The sequence below is a fragment of the Castor canadensis genome, chromosome 12 (genome assembly GCF_047511655.1).
Source record: "Castor canadensis chromosome 12, mCasCan1.hap1v2, whole genome shotgun sequence".
Lineage (NCBI taxonomy): Eukaryota > Metazoa > Chordata > Mammalia > Rodentia > Castoridae > Castor > Castor canadensis.
The window spans coordinates 25,909,813-25,934,153 of NC_133397.1; the positions used below are offsets into that span (position 1 = coordinate 25,909,813).

At 34.6% G+C, this 24,341-nt stretch overlaps 1 protein-coding gene across 15 annotated transcripts in view; it reads left to right on the plus strand.

The window, feature by feature from the left end:
* Lclat1 (lysocardiolipin acyltransferase 1) overlaps positions 1–24,341 on the plus strand; it is a 155,227-nt gene that overhangs the window by 80,153 nt on the left and 50,733 nt on the right. For all 15 annotated transcript variants that reach the window (XM_074049429.1, XM_074049426.1, XM_074049433.1 and 12 more), the window contains 2 exons: positions 10,435–10,581; positions 14,859–14,975. In XM_074049429.1, the coding sequence (XP_073905530.1) occupies positions 10,435–10,581; positions 14,859–14,975 (264 nt within the window). The remainder of the gene's footprint in view (positions 1–10,434; positions 10,582–14,858; positions 14,976–24,341) is intronic.

Sequence of the window (24,341 nt, forward strand, 5' to 3'; positions counted from 1 at the left end):
AGCAATTAATAGTAACATGGCAGTGATTTTCCTTGTCTTATGCAATATCTCACACATGACCGAATTTGTCAATAAGAATTAAAGCTTGATCAGAGAATATTTGAAAGATATCCAAATTCTAGGCACAGTGAGATAATTTATACATAAAACAGCATTATATAAGGTTATTTCGTTACGTCTCTCCAACACTATTCTTAGAACTCCTTGGGTCTCTGTTAAAATTATAGCTGAATAAAATGTATTTTAATGTAGTTTTATTCTGAGTAAGGCTGAACATTTTTCTGTTGGAATGTTGCTCTATTTTCTTTTTCCACATGAGATATAAGCTCCTTAGAGTATCTTACAGTGTGGACTCTACTATTTGTATGCTTGATAGAATTTCATGAAAATGGAAACTGTTAATGAGAACAGATTTTGCATTGGATTTTAGAACCTCTAAAGCAAATAAGTGTAACGTGAACTAAGGAAAACATAAGTGTAGGCAGCAAACAAAACAGAGCAAATGTTAGTTAAGGAAATTAAAGTTGGAGAAAGGGAAAAGAATGGCTCCATCTTAGTGGTCAGCTGTGTCCTGCTTCAGACTATACTAGACCTAGCATGTTGATGTTGACTATATAGTATGACTTTAGGAAGTACTTAAGATTACTGTTCATAATTTCTGAGTGTTTGCTTGCCAGATGTCTTGAATCTAATTATCTGGCCTATTTAGTTCATTTATAAATTCCTAAACCAAAATAATGTATAGTGCAGGTTAGAGTACAGGTGAGAGTTTGCAATTGAAAATTCTTTTGTTAAAACAGGAAAGTAACAGACTATGTACAGGTTAGGAGAGAAATCATGATGGGTGTTTACATTCCTGGTCAAGTTACAAAGAATTTTGTAAATTACCTAAATTGCTTAGTATTTGCTAAAATAAACAAAATTTAAGAAAAAAAAGTCCTGTAGATTCAGCTAGCTCTAATAGTTATATGCACATAGATTTTTATTTTTAGCCAACTCTATAACCACTTAATAATAAGCAGTGAAATTGAATGTTAAATTTAAAAACACCATTAAAAACTCCATTTGTCTGGTGATTTTGTACCAGGAAATATGTGTGCCATTTGTGCCCACCTGCCTCATGGCTTTGTGGTTTCCCTGGATGGTTAATCAGTCACACTTGAGTGCAAAACAGTCTGAGCTTTTAGAAAAGCATAAAAAGAAGAGGTAAATACTGGGTAGTGATTTAAAAACTGGCTGTGTCATGTATTAAACTACAGATTTTCCTGACAAGACCTCATATTTTAAATTATTATGTAATTCTGGAATTCTGAAACTGCAACATAATGCAAAGACAAAAACTAGGAAAATAACAGATTATGATATATCTATTGTTCAGAATGAGATAAAAGAGAAGTCTGCAGCAAGAGCTTAGCCTCTGATAAGTGCTTTTTATCCATTCTTAGTTTTTAAGACATGCAGAAATGATGAGAGGATGTTCAGAAGCTCCCATGGTGGTCTTCTTTGGAAGGATAATTGAAACTGAGTAGTTTCAATTGAAACTGAGTAGTTTCAATTAACTGGGTAGTAAGTTCATAAATTCAGTCTTCAGTGTATGAACTGTCTGCCCAGTAAAGAGTTTTTTGGTTAATTTTGATTTATAGAAATGACTACACTTTTATTTTAAATGCCTTGGGTATTTTTATATACATTGTCTTTAAAAATCATCAGTAAAAACAACTTAGTTAAAATCTATTGTACACCTTGTCTGTGCACAATCAAAACATGATTATAAAGCAAACTTTTAAAATATAGAGTACCACATCATAGCAATCATGTGTAAATTGGAAAGGTAATCTGTTTTATGTGTTCAGAGTTTTAGTTTTATCTAAATTCACTAATGCATTCATAAATGTTAAAGTACAGTTGTGTTCCCTAGCAATGGAAGTACCTTCTGATAAATATGTCATTAGCTGATTTTGTTGTGTGAACATCATAGGTTGTGCTTACTAAAATGGCTACAGTATCACTAGGTAAAATAATCTTATAGGACCACCAATGTATATGGAGCTTATTGTTAACCAAAACATTGTCGTGGTCTGTATGGACTGTATAAGTTTATGTAATGATGTCATTGCTTATACACATTTTGAAGAATAACTAAACTTACTAAAGTCACCTTTATTTTATTTACTGTCAGATATTAAGCACAAAAATGGATGTTTTTCTATTTGAAATATTTATAATACCAAACCATCTCCTTTGAGAATGAAAACTCTCCCTTTCTTACCCAGCTTCTTCCTACTTGAAAAGTATGGTCCACTAAAATTAGAACAAGGTTATGAATGTCTTTGACTCCATCCAGTTTGGTGGGCCTTATTTTAATTTAATAAAATTTCATGCTTTTCTGTTGCCAATTCAGAAGAATAACATGAATGTATTCTTAAGCTGGAGACTGCCTCAAGATTAAATATTAGTAAACTCTACTCCTCCCATTTTCTTTGAAGGTTATCTGTTTCATTATCTGCATTGGTTACTGGTGTCTCATCACCCAGAGTAACCACTGCTTGATCATCCTGGGAAGGTTCCACAGCAAATGTATTTGAAGCCTCATCTGTGACTTTTTCTTGAAGGGGACTTCTGGTTGAAGATTCCTGGCTACTTTATACTTTAAGTATACTTTAGCTGTTACTGTAGCAGCTAATGGCCTACTCTTCTTTGGTGAATTGATTCATTTATGGCTTCTTAATGTATCTAAGTCATAGAAAGTCTCAGCGGCCTTCTTCCCTGTGTTGCTCCATTTATTACCAAACTAAAGGCCAGAAATGGTGTTTCACTAATTTAACAATTAACCTCTCTGATGCACACACATACCATTATAGAGGATGAAAATACCCAATATTAGTTTTCTCAGCCTTTTCTCAGCAAGAATGATTTGTTTGAGCTACCACAGGCACAGAAGGGAGAAACTGTCAAGAGTCTCCAGGAAAGATTTTCCTCCTCAGTAAGAACAAAAGGACTCTTTCCCCTGATTTTGGATGTTACTGTGAGAGCACATGATGCTTGGAGCTTTTTTAACCTTAGGCCAAGAAGGAGGTCCTTAGCCACAAAGAGGATGACAAGTAGAAGGTGAGATTCTGACTTCTGAAACAGCCTTGGGGCCAGACTTCATCTTATGTGAGAAATTTAATCCTAGATTGTTTAGATCTAGACTTCTAGATTGTTGTTCTGTCATTTATAGCTAAAAGCATTTGACATAAGTGCTTTCCCCGTTTTACCAAGCTGTAAAGTACCCATTATTGATTCACTCATGCAGTAAATTTTATTAAATGTTTATCATAAATCAAGAAGTATAGTAGTAGACAGCATATTTTAGTTTCATTGCCTGAAAGGTAACATCTGTTTACTCTTGGATATATACTAAATCATTTCATCTTAGCAATTCTCCTAATAGTAGAAAAATAAGCTCTCATAATTGTTGATTTTGTAGTTTTGGTTGCCAGAGTTGCTTGACTGAGATGAGTTTTGATGTATTATTTGGCGTGGGGGCATGAGGAGGTTGTTCAATTTAATTGATTTATGTGCTAGACAGTATAGTAGAATTACACATTCTAGGGTTATATTGTGAACTAAGTACATTTTTAGAATAGCATTTCAATCTCAGTAACTGAATTGAAGCTTTTGTTTTGAATGTGTTAGCTGACTTCTAAACAAAGAACAAGCCCTGAGCTGTGTGGAAGCTGACAGTTTGCTTGGCTGGGAGAAATCGCTCTGGGCTTTAAGGTTATACAGTTAATCACTTACTGAAGTTAATAAAATCTGTTACTAAATTGGATAGTCTGTTGGTGTGTGCAATTGCTAAAAGTTCAGTCAGATTTACATTACTTAAGGTGAGGCATCCCAAAAGTGAGCCAGGAAGTATATTTTGCCTCTAGGACTTTCAGTACCTTCATTACCTTCAGATCTGCTGAAAATCAAGGAATTTCTTTGTCTAAATTATAATTACATTCTAAAATTATTTTAAAGATATGCTTTTATAACAGAGTGATTTTTTTTTTCCAGGAGGAAGCAGTAAAAGTGGGGCAAGCCTTACGGTTTTTAGTCTGCTTTGTATTTAGTGGTAATGCAAATACAATAAATCTTACAGTGGTCAGTTTTGAACCAGGTTTGAAATGTCACTCTGCAATAATAGTAAGAAGATAGAGAGGAGTCAGTCTACATTATAATTGTTTTGCTAACCTTAATTTCAGTAGATAATTTGACTCCAGTGCCTATAGTTGTCCTTTCTCTTGTTGCTAAGTATCAAAATTGTGATAGCATTCTAAAAGAAAAAGGCACTATTGCAATACTGTGTGTGTGTGTTTGGGGGTGGAGTGAATTAGCTATTAGCTGCTATATTTATTATATAAGTCTTTTTATATACAAAATTTACACAGTTTCCTGCCTCTTTATTTCTTATCATGATAAATCTTACAGCAAATATTTTCCTCATGCTTGAAGTAAGACATTTCTGAGTATTAGACCATTGTTATTAAAATTAAATGTTATTAAAATGTTATTCCACAATAAAAAATAATGTCAAAATCATGTCTTATAAATGTTGTTACTAAGATATTTCTGAGTATTAGACCATTGTTATTAAAATTAAATGTTATTAAAATGTTATTCCACAATAAAAAATAATGTCAAAATCATGTCTTATAAATGTTGTTACTAATAATCTTCATAGTAAAATCAAGTAATATGGCACAATAAGTTAATTCCAAGTAAAAATATTTATGTTTTGATTTTAGAATAGAAAATGATCATTATTTGTTCATTTTTAATCAAGCAGAATTTTGCACCAACAAATAGGTGTTATGAAGTAAAATTTTTGTATGTAGTACTTTTATATTTGTTGAAAATTTATAAAATTAGTACAGAAGATGTCCCTATTTTTTTTCACCCAGCCTTCCCTGATGGTACATTTGTTAAAACAAGAGATTAACATTGGTAAACTGCTATTGATTAAACAATGGACTATTTGATAGTGATAAAATATTTTTTAAACAAACTGAGTTTTAACAATTTTTACACTAAATGTCCTTTTTCTGTCCTAGGATCCCACTGAGGAGACTACACTTAATCATTATATCTTCTATTCTTCCTCCATTTTGTGTCTGTCTTTGTACATGGTGCTTTTGAAGAGTACTAGTTGGTAATTTTGTGGAATAAAACATTCTACAATTTGAGTTTGATGTTTTTTCATGATTGACAGGGTTTATGAGTTTCGGGGGAAAATACCATAGAGACGAAGTGCCCTTCTCCATCTTCTATCAGAGAGTTTTATGATATTAAGTTGATTTATCATTGGTGATGTTAACCTTAGTCATCTGAGTAAGTTGTATCTGGAAGGTTTCTCTACCACACAATTACTGTTTTCCCATTCCTATGCTGTATTCGCTAACAACAGTCCATACTCAAGGACCAGGAGAAATTAAGCTCCATTTCCTGGAGTGTGGAGTATCTATTTGCACTTCTGTATAGAAGATTTTTCCCTTCTCCCCATTTATTTATTAATTATTCAGTCACTTAATTATACCAATATGGACTCATCTATATTTGTTTTATTCCTAGCGTTATGATCTGGTATTGTTATTTATTTTGTTGCTATTGTTCCAGCTTTGAGCATTGGAAATTCTTTAAGTTTGGCTCTTGTATCCTTTTGACATACCCCCATCTTTTTTGTTTACCCAGTTATTTTCATAATGTTATAGGGTATTATGATATTAATTCAATGTTATATTGAATTAATGACTATGTGTATAGCAGTGATAAATTTTAACCCATCATTGAGGTTCCATTTTAAAGCATTAGATGAGTTAGAATGGATGTTTTTATGAGTCCCTTAAATATATGCCATTTACACTAAAAGGAAAAAATTTGATGAATAAGTTTACTTTTCATTGAGAAAGTTAAATCATGTTAAAAGTATATTCAAGTAAATAGTTCCTTTCTAACCAACTCTACAACTTGATAAAAGTAATGTAAGTCAAAGAAAACTAAGTTCTCAAATTATAGAATAGAGTTAGACCATAAAGAAAGGTCTCAGTGACCTTTGAGAAGGCAGTGCTAATACTGTACCTAGAGTTTTAGAAAGAAGATATGGTAGAACTGTGCCAGTATTCACAGATTTAGTCCTTATAAAACTGTCAGATGCCTTACCCTTGCTTGAGAAATCTAGGTTAAAGACAGAATGTCCTGAGGCTGGGTGCCATGGCTCAAGTCTGTAATCACAACTACTTGGGAGGTGGTGATCCCAAGGATTGCAGTACAAGGCCAGCCCTGGCAAAAAGTTCACAAGATCCTATCTCAGCCGATAAAAACTGGTGGCTTTTATCCCAGCTACATGGGAAGCCTAAATAAGGAGAATTGAGGGCCAGCCTGAGCATAAATGCAAAATCGTATTGCAAAAATAGCCAAAGTAAAAGGGGCTAGGGGTGTGGCTCAAGTTGTAGAGCACCTCCCTAGCAAGCTCAAAGCCATGAGTTAAAAAAAAAAAAAAGTTTTAAAAAGAGTGTTCTGCAAGGGAAAAGTCTGAAAAAGACAAGTTGTATAGACTAACCTTAAATTTTATAAGTAGGATTGCCATTAATTAGGTCATAAAATTATGAAATCTCATAAAATATGTTTTAAAGATTTCAACAAAGTTGAGAAAATTTGAGTATAACTTTAAATGTGGGTAAAATAAGCATTGATGATAGTGAAACAGGAATGAAAAAAGCCTTGCAAAGATGTTCCTGTGAGTTTTTAGAAGAAAAAAAAGGAAATACTTAAGTACAAAGAGATTTAAAAATATTGATGATGTTTGAGTAGAATGGGAGAAGGCAAAGATTCAGTGTGGTGGGTAATTACACCTTCAGAAGAGAGTCTGGAATTTCTGGAAGATGCACACAATATTAGTAATGTATCATAGCAAAACCATATGGCTATCGCTCTCATTCTCTTTTCTTGAGGTGAAGGTATTCTCATTTTACCTTTCAGTATTACTAAGTCTAGGACATCTTTTATAAATATGAAGGCAGTACAAATGAACATTTAAGAAAAATCCTCAGCTTTAAAGAGAGTCTAGTACTAAAAAACTAGAAAGTCTAATCTCTGAGTAATAATTCTCTGAGGTGAACTTATATGTAATTATTATCTGGAGATAGATTCAAGTGTATATATTACAGAGAGGTTGCATAGCATACAGGCTATAGTAATTTGTAACATTAGCTTTGGGGTCAGACCATCTGAATTTGAAACCTGAATTTGCCACTTACTAGATGTTAGGGTCTCAGTGTGCCTCATCAATAAGACAGGAGTCATAATTTTACCTAATTCATAAGGTTGTCTTGAGAATTAATTGAATGAATGTTTAGAATAGTACTAAAACATACAGTAAGCATTCAGTAAGCACTATTTTTACAATAATTATACTATTTGCTGGAATGAAAAAGAATCAATTACAAGTCTATAAACAGTAGAAGAGATGATTATTGAAATAAACTCATTTAGTAGACATACACAATTGAAGATCAAGTTAGTGAGTTGGATGATCAAGCCAAGGGGTTTTCTCTGAACAAAATGTCAAATGAAAAAGAGATGAAAAGTATAAAAGGAGACTCTACAAGTTTTTACATTTATCTAGTAGTTCACACTGAAAAATATAAGAGAAGAAATAGAATTTTTTTTTGGTGATGCTAGGGATAGAACCCAGGCCATGCAAAAGCTAAGCAAGAACTTTACCACTGAGCTATACTCCAACATCTTATATTTCTTAATATATATTAAGACTCAAATACTGGAAGAGTTTACCAACTGCTTAGCAGAATTAATAAAAAAAAGTTCCATACTTAGACTTATTCATGTGAAAGTCTGTAAAGACAAAGACAAAGAGAAAATCATAAAAGCTTCCAGAGGAAAAAAATTAGGTTATCTACACAAATGAAATTGACACTAGACTTCTTACCAGCAATATTAAATGATAGAAGATTATGGAAAGTAGCTTTGAAATTCTGAGTGAAAATGATTTGAACCTCAAATTCTGTTTTTAGCCAAATTAGCCTCCAAAATTCACACTAAAACCAAGGCATTTCTGGAATGTTAAGACTCAAACATTTTTTAAAAGAAATCTTTTGAAGAAGACAAGTAACAGAAGGATATAGGCTATAGGAAGCAATGATAAACTAGCAAACTTAGGGCTAGTCTAACTAACTTAAAATGTTTTTATGAAGTTTAAGGCATATTATAATAATAACAGCAATTTTGGGAGCTACTGGATGATTTCTACAAATCTTGAAAGAAGGGAAGAGGAGAGTATAGGTTTTTGGTATTACTACTATTCTTAAGTGTAACCCAGGCTGGCCTTCAACTCAAAAGACTTATATTTAAACTAAAGTCCTTCTCTTTAAACAGTGGTAGAATTGAGAACGTACTTTTTTTGTTTGGGGACGATTAATAAATTTCACGTAGTGTTGATGGAAGTGTATGTTTAAATATGCTTGCCAAAATGGAGTGGCAAAAATATTTTAAGGGTGCCCACCAAAGGAACAAAATGGGTTATACAGTTTCCAAGTCAATAGAGTAGGATCAACAAACTTTATATCGAGGGCTAGTGAAGTACTTTAAATGGTGGATCAAATTGTCTCTTTTGTACCTATCACACCCTACCCTTATAACGTGGGTGTAGCCATGAATGGTATACATAAACAAATAAGGACAGCCATGTTCCAGTAAAATGTTTATAAGTACCAACGTTTTAAACTTCATGTAATTATCTAATTTGTGGGCCATACCTAAACAGACAGTGGACTGGATTTGGCTCATGGTGGATAGTTTGTTGTTTTCTCCATTAGGGCAATGAATACTTAATTTCAACTAAAGATAGTAAAAGGGAAAAAATGAGAAGGGAAATAAGTATAACAAACTGGAAACATGAAAGATGTCAGAAAGAGAAAAGTGGCACTAATAAATGTGAATGGAGTAAACTTTTCTATAAAGACAAGATTCTGAGATGGGGTGGGTATAGCCTAAATTATAATAATGTATAGGTAAGTCATAGTTTATACGATAGAATAGTGCTCCTTGTTTTCAAGGAACTGCCACTTACCCCAGCAACTGAAATAGTGAGTATATTATAAAGTATGCATGGCAGTAAGGGAGGTGGACTCTCATGGGTATTTAAGAGATGGATCCATAGACTGAGAAGATTTGTGGAGATCAGAAGTACCTTTTCTTATGAGTCCTAATCAGCTTTAGGTGGCCCCACTGATCAGCAAGTTTTTGACCTTCACTACCATGTGTTCTATTTTCTGCTCAACTGTCTCTGCTGCTTTGTCATGCTGCCAGCATTGTTTTCCCATGGTGAAATTTCTGAGGCCCAGTGGACATTTGCTGCTGAGACAGTGACTGTGTTTGACCCACAGTTTTCACACTTCATAGGTTATTGCACAGACGATGGATTGGCTTACACAGTAGTTCTAGACATTGTAGCCAGGGAGAGTTAGGCAGGCATCTAAACAAGGCTATCTGGGCTGTCTCTAAGCAGCAAGGGGAAAGACAGTATGAGCACAGTATATATTCTGATGAACATGTTTAGTAGCCTCTGTGAATAAAGCCTGAAATGTCTAACATTGAAAATAGCAGTTACATTTAGAGATTGAGTCATACAGGAAAGGAAATAATAGAATGCTTACATGATCTGAGAACAGTTCTTTGCTTACTACTTAGTAAGCCTTATAATAAATATTCTTTCATCTCTTGTAGGTAGGTTGGTTAAAATGTTCAGTTAGGATTCTGAGAATCTTGGATGAAATAGTGATAAATACCAAGAAAACTTACTGGCTTGAAATTTTAATAGCTAGTTTTGTCTTGAAATAGGTATGTATGTGTGTGTTATGGGATTTGAACTCAGGGCCTCATATTTGTGCTCTGCCATCTGAACCATACCGCCATTCCCTTTTTGCTTTAGTTTGTTTTTTAGATAGGGTCCTCAACTTTTGTTTGAGCCAGTCTCACACCATGATGCTCCAATCTTGGCCTCCCAAGTCACTGGAGTTACAGGTGTGCACCACCATGCCAATTTGGTTTTTGAGAGGGTCTCACTAACTTTTTGTTTGGGCCAACATCAAACCATGATCCTCCAACTTCAGCCTCCCAAGTAATTGGGATTACACATATGTACCACCATGCCCTAATGAAAAAAGGTTTTTGAAAATTTTGCAAACTTCAGAATTACCAAACCACTTTAAAAATATTCTGTGGTATATGTGTTGTTTATTTAACCCAAGATTAGTGCTAAATTTATGGTATGTCCTGTAATGCTTATTACAGTATTAAATAACTTATTGTAAAATCAAAAAACTTGAAATGTGACATTTAAAATTGAATATTGGTAAAGAAATTGTTTGCAAATGCTTGTTAAATTCATTCTAGGTTGGGCCATGCAAGCTGCTGCCTATGTCTTTATTCACAGGAAGTGGAAGGATGACAAGAGCCATTTTGAAGACATGATTAGTTATTTTTGTGATATCCATGAACCACTTCAACTCCTCATATTCCCAGAAGGGACTGATCTCACAGGTAAGGTAGCCGGGTTTGGATCACAGAATTTTAAAACATGAAGGAATTAGAAACCTGTGAGTCAAAGCTTCTTATTCTGCAGCTGAAGTAACGGAATAGCAGCAGGATTAATGAAACATCCTGAGGTCACTCAGTTTATCAGCAGCCTGTCAGGACCCAGGACACTGGGTTTCCACCCCATTGAACTTATTTATAGTTGACCACAAGAGACCATTGTTATTCATGCTTGCTATCCTAGGGCTTTGTATTTTAAGCCTTGGACTATATTTAAAATGCCAACCTTTTATCTTTACATAAGCTGAATTTAAAATCTTGTTTTCATAGTTTATGTTCGCCTATCTATTCTGTATATTCGCTTGTATTTATTTATCTATCCTTTAAATACTTTTTCCTTTCAACTTCTTCCTTATAAGAAAATAATCTTAGGAACTCAGGAGGTAGAGATTGGGAGGATCAAAAAGAAAAAAATATGGAGGATAATATTGGCTGCCTATTTTAAGCTTGAAAAAAGATCACAGTAATTGTGTTATGAGTTGATTGATTCCCAGAGTTAAACTATCACTAGGAAATTATAGCTGACAGATAGCCACACTTAAATTTCATAATATTTAGAATGTATAATAACTAAATTTGGATATTGAAATCTCAGCTTCATTTGATAAATACAGGGTATAAAAAGCCATTTACTGAAACAGTAGCCTGACTTATATTTGTAAATGTCAAATTGTACACTAAAGAGCAGCAGTTTTGGAACTTATTAAATACAGGCTAAAGGCAAAAGGTCATGTATTGCCGATCCTCTGGAACAGTACTATTAATATGCTCTTACGTTAGAACTTCCGAGTCTATAAAATACATTTGAAACATTTTTTCTGTGTTTTTTTCATGTTTCTTTTATGGGTGATAAGCCTTACATCTAGTTGCAAATGCTTGGAGTCTAGAGTACTCCCCCATTACATGATATTTTTGTTAGTGTGTATTAATTATCCAAAGGGGTTTCATTGTTATTTAATATTTTTATAAGCTAAAATGATATTCACATTTTAAGGGCAACTTGCAAAAACCAGACTATTTGCCATATACAGAAGCTTTAAAAAGTTAGCATTTTTATCTTTTACAAAATTACATAATTTTTTGAGTTAAAAAAATGATTTTTTAAAAAAGCTAACAAAGTATCTCTAATTGGAAAAAAGTGTTAATTAAAAAGTGTTTTTAATTACAACAGTTGACTTTAAACATGGCTTTTTAAACTCAAAAAGGACATTTATAATCCACTTGTAAGTTCTGAATTCAATTTACTTGCATATTGTCAAATGAGTCCAATTGAATATGACTTTGCATACATTTTGGGTTCATATATTATTATTGATTATAACTTTTTCTTGTTAATAGAAGTAATGTATGCTAATATTGGGAAATTTAGAACCTTACAGAAAAATTACTATAGTTCCACTGCCCACAATTTAACATTATTTGAATTTTGGTCCATTTTGGGGGAGTCATTTGGTCACAGATACATAGCATACATGCATATATTCATAGGAATCTATATTTGTATACACATGTACATTGTCTTAAAATTGGAAAATTGAAATCTCACTTTGCCTTTTTTTCACCTAATGTTGTATTGTAATCTTTCACATTTTTATTCTTTGTAAAGATTAGGTAGTTTTATATTATTTTGGTGTGTTAGGGTTTTCCAGAGGAATAGATCCAATAAGATAAGTATATATATAGAGATTGAGGTGTATTTTAAGGAAATGGCTGTCACAATGATGGAGGCTAGGCAAGCCCAAGATACACAGACGGGCCTGTGGGATGGAGGTCCAGGGAAGAGTTGCAGTTTGAGTCCAGGGGTAGTCTGGAGGCAGTCCTTCTTCATTGTGGATAGGGGGATGACATCCCTGTTTCTTTTTGTTAAAGCCTTCAACTGATTTGGTGAGGACTATCCACATTTTGGAGAGTAGTCTGCTCTACTGAATCAACTGATTTAAGTATTAATCTTGTCTAGAAACTACCTTCACAGAAACATCTAGAGTGTTTAACCAAACACTTGGGTACTGTGACTTAGTCAAATTGACACATAAAATCACAAAAAATACCCATCATGCTGTACTGATTTAGAAAGGAAGGTATTGCCAGGCTTTAACAAATACAATATTGTACATAGTTTGACACCCCATACATAAAACTTCCTCATTATATGAGGAAAGAGATAATAAAATAGTGAGCTAATATGCATGGTTGTCATAGGTGCTGTGTAGAAAAATAAAGCAGGATAAGTTGATAGAAAGCAGTTGTGCTATTTTCTTTAAGATGGTTAGAGCAAGCGTCTCTAAGTAGGAACTAAATGCACAAAGCACAAGACTGGGGGTAGGGGAGAGAAGGAGATGGAGATCATCCTCTGGATAAAGACAAGAATAACTGAACAGACTCTAGGCAGGAACCTGCCTGTCTGGCTGAAGAAGTGCAAAGTGGCCACAGTGTCATGGGTGGAAGGAGTGTTGGAGTGGGAGAGGTACAGGGAGTGAGTGGACAGGAGGTTGAGGTCAGAAAATAGGATGCTGGTGCACTTACTAATAACAGAGCCTGGGAATAGGTAGATGAAGTGAGAGTGGAGGGAAGACCTGCAAACTAATTTCTGGTTGTTTCTGCCTTCCCACATGGTAAAGGTATAGATTAGAACTATTTCTATTTGCATTCTTGTCTACAGTAAAATTCAGGGAATCTTCAGATTCCCTGGAGTATCTGACAAACTGGAAAGATAATGAGTAGTTAGTTATTACTCATCTTCATGGTGTTGCTGGAATTCCCAGTCACATTTAAGGTCTGTTGCCTGCCTTTAATAGATACTTTATTTTGTAGCTTCATGCCCAGAATATTCTCAGATGAATGGTAGAGCAGCTTATTACTTTTGTTGTTTAAGGCCTTCCCTTTTTAATTGCTGGGGAACTGTGGGTATTTGGCTCAATTCTTCTATTGTAAAATGATGCAACACCTAAAAGAGTGTTCAGTGAATAGGTGGAATGCATCTGAGGTTTTTGGAGCTTTGGGGGAATCTGTGATCTTAAGTTTTCTCCTACGAAAGTTGTATTTTTCTTGTGCATGGAACAATAGTCTGTAAATTTCAAAATGCAACTGAGGATTGCAGGTTCTAACATCTGCTGTCATCAGAAGGTACTTCATGATCTCTCCCAGCAACTGAGGCCAAATTTCTAAACACTTTACTTTTTCCAAATGTATTTGCTAAATAATGGGTTTGGTTCTTCTTGGAATTTTTACCTCATGGAATGGAAAAAGAAGTTTTTGCCAACAGTTGGAACATATACTTGACTGTATAACTGTATTCAGCCAAACCATGTTCAGATGTTTGTACATGATGCGCTAATCATGTATCCGTTTTGTTGGGGAGTGGTTTTGGTTAGCAATGTTAGCCTACTCTGTGCCTGAGCAAGGGAGATACTTCACTTTGCTCTGAAAGTGTAATTATTGAGTTAAAAATGTCGATCTCATATATTTGGTTGCTAGTTATTTCTTTTGGATGCATAGATCTTATATAGTGTTAGAGTTTTAGTCTATTAGCATTTTATATTTTAGCATTTTAATTTTTATTACATAAGGGTCATTTCTATGAAAATTTTAGTTTATTAGTATTTATATTTCAATTTTCATTGACTATTGACTTTTATGAAGTCTTCTAAAGAATTTTTAAGGATTTGCATCTACCTTTTGGGAAAGTTATGTACATTTTAAGAATTCCATTAGCTTGGTCTGGGATCTTTTTATAAGGGACTATCTAAAGTGTTTGTATCATCTCAGTATACTATATTCAGTAATCTCAGGACATTTAAGTGGCTTTATGGGGGGGCAGTACTAGGATTTGAACTCAAGACTTTGTGGGCACTCTGCTTTGGGCCAGGCCTCCAGCGCTTTTTGCTAGGCCTCCAGCGCTTTTTGCTCTGATTATTGTTAAGATAGGGTTGGCTTGTTGCTGCAGGCCACCTGGACTGTGATCCTCCCATTTATGCTTCCCAAAGTAAACAGGTGCATGCCAGCATGCCCAGCTTTTTCTACAGAGATGGGGTCTCATGAACTTTTTGTCCAGGCTGGCCTCGAACAGCAATCCTCCCAATCTCAGCCTCCTAAGTAGCTAGGATTATATACATGAGTCATCAGCACCTAACTTAACTGCCATTTTTATCTAAGAAATTTTGCATGTCTTCCCTTACCTCACTGTCTATTATTTTATGATTCTAACGGTCTATTATTTTGTTTAGAAAATAGCAAGGCTCGAAGTAATGATTTTGCTGAAAAGAATGGACTTCAAAAATATGAATACGTCTTGCATCCAAGAACTACAGGCTTTACTTTTGTGGTAGACCGTCTAAGAGAAGGTAAGCACCCATCTCAAAATGTACTTTCTTACCAAAAGTTGCTAAACTTTATATACAGCTATTTACTCTAATTTGTAACAAGCCTTATTGTATAATGTTAACATCTGTGACAAACATCACTTTTTTCTGGTTATACTGTCATAAAAACTGCCTGTGTCTAAAGTTAAAGGTCTTGAGCTATTATGTAAAAAATATCATAAACTTCTTTCCCTAAATAACTGGCATCACTGTTGACCCTTTATGGTATAATGTGCTTTAAGATACAAGTGCAGTGTTCTAAGGTGAAGCTTGCTTACAACTAAGTACCTATGATTTTAAAGAAATGTACTCTACCAATCCAAAATTATATTGGTATAGGAAACCAAAACTCTTGTCCCTATTAGTTTGACTTGTTTTTTAATTTCTTTACTTATAACTAATATGGCATGGATTTGTGGGCCTTATAATTGCATTGTCTATGACTAGTGAGTGCCTATGTACCTGCAGAAGCTCTTGGTGAGCGTGGTTCTGCATGCCTGAGGAGTGGGGTGAACAAAACACCAAGACGTTAAGGTAGTGATGCTTCTTTATTTTTCTTAATGTGGTACCATTTACTGTGGCATCTAACTTAGACTCACCATTTTCAGCCAACAATATGGTTTCTGTTTTATGGTGTTTAATGACTTTTCTAAAGGTATTTCTGTCATCATGGAACACATTCATTTACTAAGATTCCTTGTTAACTGTGGCTTTGGAACACATCTTTTGTGAATAAAGATCTTCCTAAATGTAGGCAGAATAATTAAGAGATTATTTTATAGTGGATAAGGATATATCTATAAAGCTCTCTTCTGAAATCTAAAAAATATTTGAATAAAAAACTGATTTTTAACTTTACTACACATTAGAAGAATGCATATTGTACTCAAAGCACTCATTAACAACCACAATTAGTTTTTTTCCCTCCATCAGAACTGGCAACTGGCCCCCCAACCCCTGTGTATAAGTTGAGAGAGAAAGAAACATGATCCCGTTTGTGTCAGAAAACTAGATGATAACTTATATGATTCTGTTTATTTCATTTAGAAATATGTACTGTTACCTTTAATAATAAAAATAAGAAATATGTTGATAGTAATTGCTGACATTAATTGAGCATTTACTAAGTATCAGGCATTGTACTAACTATTTTTTATGCCTAAATTCAATTAATCCTCATTACAACCCTACACAGTAAGTAAGGTTGTGGTAGTTACCACTTATGCAAAATCTGCAGAAATTGAGGTAAAGAATTTCACCAGTTACTGAAATACAGTTTGTCTAACTGAATAACACATACTCTTTCTACTAGAACTTCTTGCTTCTTGTATTTATAGTATCTTACTAAAGTGTCTAAATCTTAAAGCGTCTTTGTAACAGTAGTGAGCTAGATGATCTTCAAGAAAGAATTTAGAAGAAATTACCATTATAATTAATATTCCAGGGGAATCCTGGAGACCACATATTAAAAACAAATTACTCTGAAGCACTTTCTTTACTATTCGCACTGGTAACTGAACTCCATTGTTTCAGTTTCAGGCAGTTTGCACAGGTGGACAAATGAGAAATTTAATGCACCAAGGAAGTTAAGGATAAAGTCTTAGGAACTGTTGATTAAGAGGAGAGGCAGAATAAGGAAAGCAGTTTCTGTGTCTCTGCTCAGTGTATTTCACCAAGATTGAGAATAGTTGAAGACTACAGTTACCTTAAAATATGATACCAATTATATGGCATTATAGAAATATGTTGTTTCTGTATACTGACTATAAAAAGTCTTCCCTGAGAACCTTGACTGCTCATTATTTGTGTACTTACTTTATAGTCCTGCTAGATCATAACCTTTTTGAGGCTGTGGAATGCCCTGCACAGAAAGATGCTGAAAAGTAAGACAGCATAGCGTGTTCTTCTCAGAGCACCATGTATTACAGTGACAGATGTGTGTCATGGGTGCTTTGTTTTATAGTACCCCTAACCACAGAACCAGTCAACATATGAGCATGTATTTTTTTTTAATACTAGAACAATACAAACTTAAAATTTGTCAACCTAGTGGAAAGAAGCTTCACGGGAGGAAGATTTTTTTTGTTGTTTTTATGGAGCTATAATGAATTTATAACATAGTTTTAAACCTTTAATTGCACAAAAATTATTTATAGTCATCATCATCTGCTTATTTGTCATTTAAAAAAATATCTTAATTCTTCTTGGTTTTCCAATAAATGATTTGGTCCACCCATTCTTTGATTTTATTGTACATTTTGTAAGCCAATTACTCAGTTGTAACTATTCAATAATTACTTTCACCATTAGGCGGCACAAGTGTGCACATTTGGAACAACTTGAAGTAGGCTAGGGTAAATAGGAGAGGGTAATCAAATATATTTCTTTCAGAGTGTGACCTATTTGAAATGTGACATTGTCTTCAAAAATTTGTAGTCTTCATGTATAGCTAAGAATGCTACACATTGAAAAGTCTAAAAATGTGAAACTATAGTTAAATGCTAAGTTTTATGGTATATAATATATGATATTATGCTGAATAAGTGCAAGAATATCCCGTAAAGAGACATCATATAGTACTGAAATGTTCACGTAAGGCTTCTGAAAGAAGCATAATGTCCCTTGGACGTTAGAGACTAGAAGTGACTTAACTAGGCAGAAAACACAAGGATGACTGAGAAAGAATATAAATAAGGATACAGACTCAGGTCCTGTAGAGACCAGAGCAGTCACCTTGGAAACATCAACCTGATGGAACTGAAGGCTTGGGTTGTAGTGTAACAGACAATAACTAAGAAGGCTATTTGGAGCCATTAGTATTTAAAAATTTAATGCCCCGAATAGTCATGATTTTAGTTTGTTTTTACATTAGGTCACACAAGAAAATCAGCTCATTTATTACAACTCTGCATCATCAAGTAGATATATTTAAGTTGTATGTTTGAAATCAGTAAAAATTTTTTAGTTTAAAGTAAAACGTCTGTATTTTCATTCATATTTATCTCATATGCATAAATGCTAAATAGAAAGAAATGAAGATATGGTCTTTCTACTAATCTAGGGTATATAGAGAAACTCTGTAAAGAAAATGTAAATTCTTCACTCTGTATTCAAGGAGAGAATTTCTTATTGAACTCCCAGTTCCATATGTGGTATCTGATGGACCTGTATTTAGCTCTCTCATTTTGGCCTACAGTAGTTGTCGTTTCCTTTGAGAAAATTGGAAGCAAAGCAGTATAACAGTCTTAGATAGCTCAGTCTTCAACAGTGTGGTTGGATCGTTTTTAATTCTTGGAATTTTTGCTTAGTTCACAATTACATGCAGACAGTCCATTTGATTTGTTGTCCATAATGGCTTTGTGTAGTAAGGGACTAAAGATGGTCAGCAGAGGCTACCACTCAGTGTGGCACACGCTTCATTTATTTGAGTCAGCAAACCCCTCTTAGGATTGCATTTCAGTTACCCTTCCTAACTGTCAGCATGTTAAAAGGGGCAAGGAAAAAAGGCAGACAAACTATTGAAATACTGGGTGCATTATATGCCACGTACTCTGACCTTTTCGTGTGGCTTTTGATTGCTGGAAACCATTTATGAAATACAAAGACCTTTCCCTTAAGTTAAAAAAAATGTAATTGTACAATAGACCTTTGACATTTGCTGGAATATTTTCCAAGACCTTTTCCATGCCCTAGATTTGTAAATATCTTTATAGATTAGCAGTTGACTTTCTTTTGAGGTCATTTTATGAGGAACAAATTTTTTGTTGAAAACCTAAATGAGATTTGGATACTAATCAGTGAGTAAGCAAAACAGGTCACCAAAGTGACTTTGTGATTTACACATCATTAAACAAATTATTCAAATTTGCCTCAGTGTAATGATACATTACCACATGTCAGAGACCTTTGAGTTCTCTTCATGTTGACTCTCCAAATGCCACGGTTTAGACCAGAAATGGCATTTCTCTTGTTTTCTTTGTTCATTTTACTCCCCACCCAAGCAAAATATATAAATATATATAAGCTATTCATTTAGAACAGATGTTGTCATTGTGTTTAATGAAAAAGTCGTGACAGATGTAATGAAAATGATTAAAGTCTTGTATTTATATATAGAAACAACCATCTAATGTTAACTCATACCTGTCATGTGCCAGGCATTGGGTTGTGGATGTGTTTCTTTATCTTGCCCCTGCAGTAGAATCCCATGAAGCTTTTTGAAAACATAGATTCCCACATCCAAGCCCAGATCTGCTGAATCAACCTGGTGGTAGCTTTCTGGGCTTATACCTACCCCCAGCCATTCTCGCATTTAATTCTCCTAACTGATCAGGCAGTAGTTTGCCTCATGCTACCCCAGTGGAGACTTGTTCCCTTGAGCAGTTTTCCCAGTGTTGTATGGCTCTGAGTAGGGTACCATTATTTAAAGTCAGGTCTGCTTGATGCTAAATAAGGCCAATGCTTTTCTCACTTTAAGTTTATAGTTTTTCTATTCCCAAAGCTACAAAAATGTATTCCTTGTAGGACTACATTCTGAGATCTCTGATCTCTTTGGCTGTATTGTGAGTTTTAAGGGGAAAAATATATAAAGGATTTCCTTTATAGTGGCCTGTTTTATTTCTTATTCCTTCATTTGCTCTCTAATCTTTAGAGAACACTTGGAAGACACACACTTATCTTAAAATATAGCATAAATTATGTAACACTGTACAAGTAGGTTTGTTTCTCAAGCAACAATTGGAAATAGTATACCCTGGATACTTGATACCTACAATTCGTTTACTTTCTTTTTATTTCTACTAGCGTATAAACAACAGCAACAAAAGTGCCTTTCAAGTTGTGGCTCCATCTTTTTATTTTTTTAGCCATTAAATCTCAAAAATACCTTCATGACTTGGATTTCTCTGCATAGGCTCACTTTCTGTTAAAAAAAGTTATGATTGTATTTATTTTTATTATAAAAAGAACATTTATTATGAAGTAGGAAAATTGGTTATAAGGAAGAAAATAAAGGCATCCAGTCTCAACCAGTTCTCAGAAATATTGTGCTCATTTTTTGATACAGACTTCCTGTTTGTTCTGCATGTACACATATAAAACAAAATTAGAGTCAAGTTGTATATCTTGTTTTGTAAAAATTTTTGAAACTTACTATAGTGGGAACATTTTCTTCTCATCCTTACAAAATTTTTTAATGTTAAATGTATATGCATGGTACTATTTAATAGTCTCTATTGTTCAAAATTAAAGTTGTTTCCAATTTTCCTACCCTGACACATAATACTTAACAATGCATAAATCTTTCTGATTATTACCTCAGGATAAGTTTTCATGTCTAATTATTGAGTCAAAGGGTATAAATGTTTCTTGAGGTTGTTGAAAAATCTTAATTTCACTGTCTTCATTCAGCTACCAAATTCTGTTGTCAGTGCCTTGGAACCCTCTCTTACAGATATCCCACCTTCTCACATTTCCTTTGTGGCCCTGTTGGTTTTGGTTATCATTATGTCTCATTTTTACTGTCTTGCCTTTCTGATTAGTCTCCCTCTGGTTTCTCCTTTGCTAATCCATTTTAGACAGTGCTGAAAGTTAGCCTTCAATAAAGTACCACTCTAATGTAATCATATGTATGTTTATTTGTTTAGAAAACGTTCTTGGACCTCTATTCTTGAGAATTTAAGGTTTAGAAAACAATGCACTGAATGTGGGTATGGTGGCTCATGCCTTTAATTGCAGCTGCTTAGGAGGTGTAGGTGGGGGATCACAGTTCAAGGCAAAAAACGTTAACAAAACCCTATCTCAAAGAACAGGTTAGTGTGGTGGGTCATGCTTTTAATCTAGCTATGTGGGAGGCATAGATAGGAGGATCACAGTCTGAGACCCGCCTGGGCAAAAAGCACAAGATCCCACCTGAAAAATAACTGAACAAAAAGATCTTGGTATTTGGCTCAAGTGGTAGAGAGAGAGCAGGCCCTGAGTTCAAACCCCAGTACCATCAAAAAAGAAAAGAAAAGAAAAAGAAAAAGAAAGCAATGCAATATCTTATGAAATAAAAATAGAAATTATCTTGAGGAAATAAAGAAAGGAGAGCCTGTCTTTACCTGAAGTGACACTGGAAAGGTGGCAGGCATATGAGCTGAGAATAACAAGGAGGTATTTTTCGAAGGGGAAAGGCATTTAAGGTTTCGATCTGTTTTTTACAACTACCACTTAGAATCCCCCTTCATGTAATGTGAGCCAAGCTGTTTGAATTGACTGTGCCTCATGCTTCTTAATCATGTCAGTCCAGGTTGTTCTCTGTCACACTTTGCTCTCTTCTGTAACCTCTAATTATTATTCTTCCTGTGAGGATCTTCCAAAGGTCTGTTCCCAACTTCCTGTTCCTCTAAAAAGAACTGTGGCACAGTAGACCTTTATTAATAGCTGCCTTAATACACTTTACCTTACCTTTCTAAAAGGACAGCAGAGGCTATACCACCAAGATCATTAGGGGCAAAGATTTTTTCTAAATCTAATAAACACCTTTTCACTTTTATCTTCCTTCCTGTCTTAGGAACATTTGGCACTGCTGATTGTTCTTGATATATGCTCTTCCTCTAGCTCTCTTTTTCCTGCTTCTTTGATCACTTCTCACATTCCTTTGCAGGTTTTTATCTGTCTGTCTATTGACTGTCTTTGTTCCTCAGAAACTCTCCTAGGTTTCTTTGTTCTCTCATTGCATACCTTCACCCTGTCTGGGCCATGTCATTGAGGTTGGTGACTTAATGTATCACCCATATGCTCATGACTCCTCAGTCTAAAACCTAAGTCCAAAGCCATTTCTCAGTTCAGAGTCATCTATGTACCCTTTCCTGCTTGGAGGTTTGGTAGGCACTTCAGCTTCCCTTTGTTCAAAATTGAACTTAACATTTCCCGCTACACTGCTTTTGTTCCTGTATACCAAGATAATGTGATAATGACACTAATGGCTAACATTGAGTGCTTAGATGCTTCATATGAATTAGGAGGGGGCATCACCATCATCTTCATTTATGCATGTGGAAACTGCAGTATGGAGGAGTTAAATAAGTAAGTCCACGATTACTCAGCTTTTAAATGACAGAGCTGGGAGTCTGACTGAAGAACATTTGTCTCAGTCACTGTGTTTCATTGACTCAGTTGCTCAAGGCAGAGCCTGGGAGTCATTCTTGACTCACTTGCCTCTGCCCTTCTCACGTGCAGTGAGAAACTGTCTTTTGATTCTACCTCTTAGATGTCTCTTGAGTTAATCCTTTTCATTGTTACTACCCTCCTGTCTAGGCATCTGCATTATGTCCCTAGAATTTTCATATTGTTGCTTAGCTTGTCTTCCAAGTTCTAGATTTTTTTTTTTTTTTGCAGTGCTCCAGGGTCAAATGTATTTACTTTAAAATGACTTATCATCCCTCACTCACCTGCTCCTTGCTTACCTTTCTGGCTATATCTCACATCTCCATAGTTGTACCAGTTGTTGTAGCCTTACCGAATTGCTTTCCTTTCCCAGAGTGCCTGGTACTCTGAGCCTCCTCCACTGTAGCTGCAGCTCCTCCTACTCAACCTGTGGTGTCACCAGAAATAATAGTTCATTTCAGAAACCTTCCTATCCTTCTTGCTTTATGTCCTCCATATGAATGCTTTTCCTATGGTACTTGCTGCGTAGACATTTTCCTTACAGTATTATCACTTGTGTAGTTGTCTTGGTTTTTTTCTCTCTTTTTATTAGCATATATTTAATTATACAAGTGGGTTTGATTGTGATATGTCTATACTTGCCTACAATGTACTTTGATCAAATTTATCCCCTCTATTAATCTTTACTTGTCAATTTTATTCATTAACTCTGTTCCCTGGCCATAAGAATCAAGCCTGTCTTATTGATTGCTTTTGTCTTCAGTCTTCAGTATGGGATTTGGCATATAATAGATACTCTTTAAATTTTTGAGACAATGATCAATGTAATTTTATTCCATTTTGTTTCAATAAAGATTTAAAGTGGCAAACGTGCATATATATGTAAGATATATGATGTAATATAATTATAGCAGCATCAAAATATACAGACAAAATCAAAGGGAACAAATTTAAAACTAATGTGAGCTTAGCATATAAAACATGTTATAAGATTCTAAATCCCTATAAAATACAGGTTTAAAAATTGTTTCAGAACTTTCAGACACCATATATAGGGGAAAGTGAATGGTACCATGGGCAAGGTTTATGAAGTTAAAAGCGAGCCACATGCTCAGAAAAAGTATTTCTGAAAGACTTGAGAAAATTTTTTCTTATATTTCTTCACAAATAGAAGAATTGTACCAGCCAAGATCCTTAATAGCATCTTTATATTAAATAGGACAACTTTTTAAGGGCATGCCACATAGCCTCATAGTGTTTTGTCCATGTTGGCTCCTGACATAATAAGAAAGAGCAGTCTCACAAAAGGTCAAAACTCTGGGGCTGGATGGGTTTAAACTGTCTCAACTCTAAAGGTATGGGTAGCCTACCTGTTCTTCTAACCATCTTAGTCAATTAATGGTATATCGCTCACTGAGATTTGGCTGAGAATTAGTTCTCACTGAATTTGAATACTCTTTGTGAAGAGTGTTTGTGAAGCACCTGTTCTGCAGATAATTTGTATCTTGAGTTAAGTGCAGAGGTAAGAGCTTTTTCACTAGGTATAGCCAGTGATAAAGATTCTCTTAAGGAAGTTAAAGAACCTAATGAAATTCCATGCATAAATTGAAGTCCATCCTGTCTCCAAACTGAGGATGGCTAGTATGTTCCTCAGAAAACAATTAGGATTTATGCCATTTTTGTCGTCTCCTTTGCATTTGTACCACAATGGTACATTACACATAGTGTGAGTGAACTATTGTTCAAAGCCCATTTTGCTTTTGTTTTTTTCTGTGACATCATTCTCTCCATTCCACTGTGAGGAAAATGCTTTGTTTAACCTGTCATTTCTCCTTAACTGTCTCCAGTCATGTATCTAGCTCCTGTTGGTCCCTCAGACAGCAGAAGCCTTTCTCACTTCAATTTCCTGGCCTCTCTAGGTTATTGGATTTTCTTCTTCTTACTCTCATCATACTTCTGTGTCTTTGTCTTAACTACTTTATCATACTCTTTTATAACCATTGATTGTTTTTTGTTGTTGTTGTTGTTTTTTAGTCTGTTGCTGTCTTTGACCTGTGAGCTCCTTTAGAATACTCTACCTTGTTCATTTTTTAAAAATGTCTGAGACCCTAATAGAGTGTCAGGAATTATTATAGGTACTGAATAAATATATGGTTTTATGCAAATTTTCATAGATGGTCTATTTTCAACATCTTTTAT